The 6,720-nt window shown below is 31.9% G+C and overlaps 1 protein-coding gene across 2 annotated transcripts; it reads right to left on the bottom strand.

Moving 5' to 3' along the window:
• Positions 1–2,531: 2,531 nt before the first annotated feature.
• On the bottom strand, positions 2,532–6,512 carry LOC145086080 (putative HVA22-like protein g). 2 transcript variants are annotated; one of them, XM_079023808.1, is made up of 6 exons: positions 6,243–6,512; positions 5,352–5,404; positions 5,145–5,243; positions 4,979–5,035; positions 4,350–4,413; positions 2,532–3,205 (listed from the first exon to the last, which is right to left on the bottom strand). In XM_079023808.1, the coding sequence occupies exons 2-6, from the start codon at positions 5,381–5,383 to the stop codon at positions 2,618–2,620; spliced, it is 840 nt and encodes a 279-aa protein (XP_078879934.1). In that variant the 5' UTR covers positions 5,384–5,404; positions 6,243–6,512; the 3' UTR covers positions 2,532–2,617. The 2 variants fall into 2 exon arrangements, with proteins under 2 accessions (XP_078879934.1, XP_078879933.1); XM_079023807.1 differs by having other exon boundaries at positions 5,352–5,392; positions 6,243–6,511.
• Positions 6,513–6,720: the final 208 nt, after the last annotated feature.

Genomic DNA, 6,720 nt, shown 5'->3' with positions numbered 1-6,720 from the left:
TTATAGCTTGAAGGGGCTTCTTCCTTAAGTGGGAGCTCATATCCAAAGATACCAATGGGATTCCACTGATGAACACGCTCCAAGACTGAGATTAGACAATTCATGTTTAAGAGCCGCATCACGTGAACCTTTGTTGTTGAGAAAATTAGCATTCAGTTTGTTCCACGCAACTTGAGTAGTGGTGTCATTCTCCAAAATTCGAACCATTAATTCGACAGGGTGCTATAGATCCATTGTAATACTAGGTTGTCGATCTCCACCCACCGGTGATAAGCAAGATCAGTCTCTGTCGGCGGAGGAGTGTCATTAATGTGATTGATTACCTTGTAGGCTTTGGCATGGAGACATGACAACTTAGTCCACGAGGAATAGGTAACTTTGGTGCCTCCAAGGTTCGAATCTTTTTCTGAACATTCATTACAATACAAGGTCGTTTCCTTTACCTCACCTGATCCATAATCGTCTTTGGTCATGGAGAATAGAGATGATGATATGAGATTAGCAAAGTTGTAGCTTTGATTGATAGAGGCAGGCGATATAGGATTTTAGAGTTCGTTTACCGCTTTGATACCATAATAGAGGTTCTGGTATAAAGATTTGATGCCTTCAACAGATTAACAATCCCCTATATATAGGGAGAAATACAAATAATACAACTGTAGAATATGTAGATAAAATAGGAATGAATATTCAACAATTCGAATTATATATATATATATATATATATATATATATATATATATATATATATATATATATATATATATATATATATATATATATATAATCAGCTAATAGAAAGTATCAATCTGGTTTTACTCACTAGACATTTCCAACCCCTAACAAATATTATGACATGTATTCAAATGAAAGAGGTGAATGACGTTAGAGGATCTTGGATATTTAAGAAAGACACAATTATTTAGTGGTTACTTTTATTATGTAATGATATTATGATTGTGTATCATCTCTTAAACACTTTTAAAACCTATGAATTTTTTGAGAATGTGACTGTTTTTTTGTAACGATGTCTCTAATTAATCAATTATAGACTTAAAAATGGTTTTAAACTATTAAACCAAGAATGGAGTGTTTTAGTTTAGGAGCTAAAAAAAAGAAGGGGGTAGAGTTCAAAATAGCTTGAAACTAAGCATTGATAATATGCTACTGACCAATGCATTGCATATTGTTCCATCTTTTAGGACAACTTCATGAAAAGGAAAATACTTATCCAACTTTGGAGGGCTTAATACTTATCCAACTTTGGAGGGCTTAAGGGTTGGTCAAGTTTATGGGAAAAGAAACACGGAGATGGAGATTGTGGGATAGTGGGAAATGATAACATCCAGAATTCGGTATTTAAGTTTATGTTCATAATATGTTAAAAGGGATGAGTATGGTTGCATCAATGGTTGTGGTCATATTCATCACTTGTTTTATTTCTTTCCAAACATGAAAGCTTATGTATGGTGCATGATCTTGCGTAATTTCTTCTCACACACACGAATATGTTTGAATCGGCACCACAAATAGTGATACAAATAAACCAAGCCGAACTCAAAGCTAGGCTAGGTTTGAAATTAATGTGTAGGCTTAAAAAGAGATTGGGGTTGAGAACTATCTTCAAGATTCAATTTTGAACCAAAAATAAGTATAGATGTTGCATCAAACTACTTAAAAGTTTGATAAGAATTCAACTTAAATTTTTTTAGCTTATTTTTATTTTCAAACTCAATAAATCAATTTGTTTGCTATTCGAATGTCATAGTTGTTAGACTAGAACACAAAACTTGTATTGTGCTTTGTATGGATTAGACTAGGATCGATTGATATTTATAGTACAAAAATCATAATTTTTGTTCCTCCCAAAAATTTGAAACAAGGTTGGACTCCTACGTCCTCTTGGTTTGTTATCGATGCAAAAGACATAAATGCCCTCAACATTGGAAATACTCTACTAAATATGTCTAATCTTATGTTTGAATTGTATAACAAACACATCCTACACCCATAATATAGCTAAGTTGGTTTCAAGGTGACATTTTGAGGCTTCGGCAAGAGGAGGATGCTACCAAACAACTAAACAAGGTGTATTGCGTTTGGGACATACACTAGTTCTTATTTCTCAAAGACGTAAATATCCTCATCAGTTTGGGACATACACTAGTTCTTATTTCTCAAAGACGTAAATATCCTCATCAGTTTGGGACATACACTAGTTCTTATTTCTCAAAGACGTAAATACCCTCATCATCAAACGCATCCCTAAAAAGTCAATAACACATCCCATTCAAGTCTTGCAATAAAAATGTCGGGTGTCTCCAAATTAAAGTATTTGCTAACTAATTAGTTCCCTTATTCGTAAAAAGGGTGCTAGAAATTAGTCTTTTGGTGTTTAAGTGAACAAAACATGGCCTATTATTATGTATAGAAATCGAAAAAAGTCGGATCAATGTGTGTGTTTGTTTTTTTGTTCTTTTTTTTTTTTACAAAAAAACTCCAACCTCCTACCAACAAATAATAAGTAAAAATAAAATAAAATAAACAGTTTTATTGCAAGAAAATACACAAACATGTTACACCCATGATTCCAACATTTCCATAATCTACTCCCTAATCATTCAACATTAACAACACTATTATTTTTCCTCGACCTCGCACGTGTGTAAACCCTTGTAGGTTCTTCCATCACAATCTCTTTCACACTAGTATTCGGATTAGGGTTTGACTCGGTTTCCACCACCTCCATGTCATCGGCGGCATCAGGCGGTGCCACCACCGCCACGCTTTGCGACGAGCTTGCTCTTTGTGCTTTTGAGATGCCGGCGGCAGGCGGCGGTTGTGGGCGGTGGTTGGCGGTTGGATTGTCTTGTTGAGGAGATGAATCAAATGATGAGGAGGAGGAGGTGGAAGAAGGTGATGGCGGCTCTTTTGGTTCTTGTTGAGATGGTGGTGGTGGTCGGCGGTTTTGTGGCGGTTGTCGAGGTCTAGCGGGTTGAGGCGGCTGTGGTTTTGGTGTTGACTGTGAAGCAACGTATTGAAGAACGTCAAAGATTCTTGTTTGACCATAAGTTGCAGCTCTTTGCCAATACAAAACGACAATATCTCCAGCTCTTGTTCTTAATTCCATTAAATTACGATCAATGTCTGTTTCATGCTTTGAAATATATGGCCTGAAGAACGAATCATATACATAGATTGTTCCCTGAAATTATTTAATAAAAAAAAAAAAAAAAAAAAACAGGTTAATATTAATATCATAAAAATAAAACACTTGTATTTTGGGTTTTTTCGGGATTAAACATCAATTTTGTTTCTTTTTCCCTTTAAAGGACTTTTCCATTTATTGCAATTAGCCTCTTTTTGGAGGATTTACTGTAATCTTCCTGTTTTAGACTATTTACCCAAAAAAAAAACACCCTCAAATTTTTACTTTGTTCTGAAAAAAACCCACAACTTTTTTTTTTTTTTTCCAAAAAAAGGGTTCATCTCATAAAAGACCTTATATTTTGTGTTTATTCTGGATTAGACCTTAACTTTATTTTTTTCCTGAAAAAGACCTTGTATTTTTTCATTGTTTCAGATCTAGCTCTTTTAGTCATTTTTTTTCTAAAAAAGTTTGTAAAATGTGAGGGTTTTTTTAAGAAATGATAATAAAAAGTTGAGGGTTTATTTTGGGAGCATTTAGAAGGTTGGGTTTTTTTTTCGGAAAAAAAAATACAAAGTTGAGGGCTTTTTCAGAACAAATGAAAAAATACAAGGTGTTTTTCTGGCAAAAAATAAATTTGAGGTTTAATCTGGAAAAAACACAAAATATAAGGTCTTTTTTAAAAAAAAAAAAAAAAACTCGTATTTTTTCATTTTTTCCAAAAAAAAAAACCCTTGACTTTTTTAGTTTTTTCTGAAAAATCCCTCACATTTTACAAGTTTTTTCAGAAAAAAAAAATGATTAAAAGGGTCAGATCGAAAAATTGAAAAAATGCAAGGTGTTTTTAAGGAAAAAAAATAAAGTTGAGGTTTAACTCGATAAAAACATAAAATATAAGGTCATCTATGAGAGTAACCTCAACAAAAAAATTGTTAAATGTGAGGTTTTTTTCGGAAAAGAAAAAAAGTTTTGAGGGTATTTCCGGAAAATATTATCTAAAACCGAAAGGTTACCGATAAACCTGCTAAAAGGGCCAAATCGGAATAACTAAAAAAAATACAAGGTCTTTTTTAGGGAAAAAAAAAAACCTTAAAATATAGGGTCTTTTATGATATTAACCCCCAAAAAAATAAGATAAACATTATATAAGAAGATGAAAATTTGAAATATAAATATTTAGACATTTAAATGTAAACATTACCTTTGTTTTTGGGTACCACAAGTATATGTAAAATGCTAACTTTGCTTCACTGTACATTGGAACCCTTCACAAGTAGAACAACCAAAAACAAATAATTTATTACATTTTATTATTATTGGCTTGTAAAAATGAATATATGATTTTTTTTTATTATATGTAGATACAATGTATAACTTAGACTCTACTCTACGTTATTTTATTATAAATAATGAATTTTTTATCTACATATGTAAAACATTAAACATAATAAAAGCTCATTGAAACCCAAATAATATTATTATTATAATAAAATATACTTTCCTTTAGCCTTGTAAATCTTCTGATTCTAATAAAGTTTGCCAGAAGGTATCACTTTATCCCAAAAAAAATAAAATTCTTTCTAGTTATTTATAGGAAATATAACTTTGATATAATTAAAACCATAGAATACTAAAAAAAAAAAAAACTTTTCATTTGAAAATACATAAATAAAAATTGGGTTATATTACAATTTTTCATTCCACTCCATGATGGAATGGAAAAGAGCCTCTCATAGGAAATGGAGAAACTAACAAAATGAAAGGAATCAAACATTCCATTCCATTCCTTCTTTGATTCCATTCCATCATACCAAAAAATTACAGGCTTACCATGAAACAAACGTGTCACCAATCCTCTCACAAACAGTCAATACAGCAACTAAGATCCTGAAAACATCATCAAACAATTTAGAAAACTCTTAAATTTATCAATCAATCATTCAAATTCAATTGCCTTTGTTATAATTCAAATCTAACATGTATAGATGCATAATACCAGTATTGGCACCAAAAACGAAGTTGTTCAATATCAGGTTTATTTCTCTCAACTGCTTTGAAGCATTCATAGGCTGGATATGCATATCCAAACACCATTCTACATGTAAATAAGTAGTCAAATAGTTAAAAGAAATCCAGTTATGATTCTCCATAAACAAAAGTAAAAAAAAAAAAAAAAAAAAAAAACAAGTTTTATATCACATACACAAGCCCTCTTGTAAGAAAGGATCCAATCATCTTGTAAACCTGTCAAACACACTAAACACAATCATTACATGACAAAAATGAAAAATCATAATCCCAATAGGAGAAATTCAAAAGGAGAGAATTATGAAGCAAGATTCAACTTAATCACATACATAGGCTAAAGCCATAGGTGTTGTGACAAATTGTTAAAACTGAAATGTTGGGTAGTTGGTAATTTATTACAGCAATTGACCAAAACAGAAAATTGATGGATGATTCGTCATCTAATCATCTTTACTTCAAAACCTATTAGTTCAACTAACAGAATCACACGACTTTAAGGCAGAAAATAGTACATTTACTTTTAAAAGTAGCACATGTCATGTGTACTATGGCCACTGATTAGCATCATAGACTGAATGTTGCAGGTTTTTTTTGTCGATATGAACAACTAGACAAAGAAACTAACAAGATTGATGCCAGTTCTGTCGCAACTGAAATCACATTTGCAGATGTTTAGCGATATATTTGTTTCTGATTGCATGTACTATATAAAGTGGAAAATCCCTATAAGCATAATTTATAAGAAGAAATCTTATCCACTGAAGGAATCACATTTCAACAAGTTTCCGAACTACGAATCAAGCTAAGAATCTTAAACGAAAAGTCACGAAGACGATAAACAAATTCAAAGTTACTGACAACAACAGTAACTCCATATAATCCATTTGCCGATCAAAAGTTCATCAGGTGAAAGAGCAAAAATAAAATAAAAAATCAAACCTAGAAATTGGCAAAACAACACAAAATGAAAAATCAATATAAATTTAAAAAATATGGCAAATTGCATCACGAACTGCATAAAACTTGTATAATACCTCGAACAGATACAGAGAAAAGTAGAAGTTACCTAAGGTTTTACTGGTTGTTGGTGGCGAAAATAGTTGAGCTGAAGAAAAGTTGCAGAAATCGGAGTACTGTCGATAAATGATAAGCAAATTTGCATAAATATTGGTGCAGAATCCGATTATATCGGGGGAGCGTCGCCGCCGTAATGCGACGGGAAACAACAGCTACGTTGGACGGAGGGAAGAGGGAGAAATGGGGGAGAGGATTTTTAGACGTTTGAGGAGTTTCTGACTTCTGTTTCCTTCTCTTTTCTAACCCATCTATATCTTTACGTTTTCCAAATTCTAGTCATTAAGTACTTCCCTCTTGAACCCACATCCTTGTAGATTAATTAGTTAATAATATCGGGATTATATAACTTATTAAGGTAATTAAATTTTTGGTTTATTTATTTCTAGGTAATTATCTTTTTTTTTTTTTTTTTTTTTTACATATCTAACTAACGAACTTTTTGGAAGTGTTCATATATGACCTATTGC

This window comes from Lactuca serriola, chromosome 2 (genome assembly GCF_051521515.1).
Source record: "Lactuca serriola cultivar US96UC23 chromosome 2, Lser_US96UC23_V15, whole genome shotgun sequence".
NCBI classification, from domain to species: domain Eukaryota; kingdom Viridiplantae; phylum Streptophyta; class Magnoliopsida; order Asterales; family Asteraceae; genus Lactuca; species Lactuca serriola.
This window is presented reverse-complemented; position numbering and strand designations above follow the sequence as displayed.

Coding starts and splice junctions, on each gene's coding strand:
- LOC145086080 (XM_079023808.1), bottom strand. CDS start 5,383: ATGATTGGATCCTTTCTTACAAGAGGGCTTGT. Junction 5,244..5,351: donor TTTCTTACAAGAGGGCTTGT/GTATGTGATATA, acceptor ATTTACATGTAG/AATGGTGTTTGGATATGCAT. Junction 3,206..4,349: donor TGTGGTACCCAAAAACAAAG/GTAATGTTTACA, acceptor AAATAATTTCAG/GGAACAATCTATGTATATGA.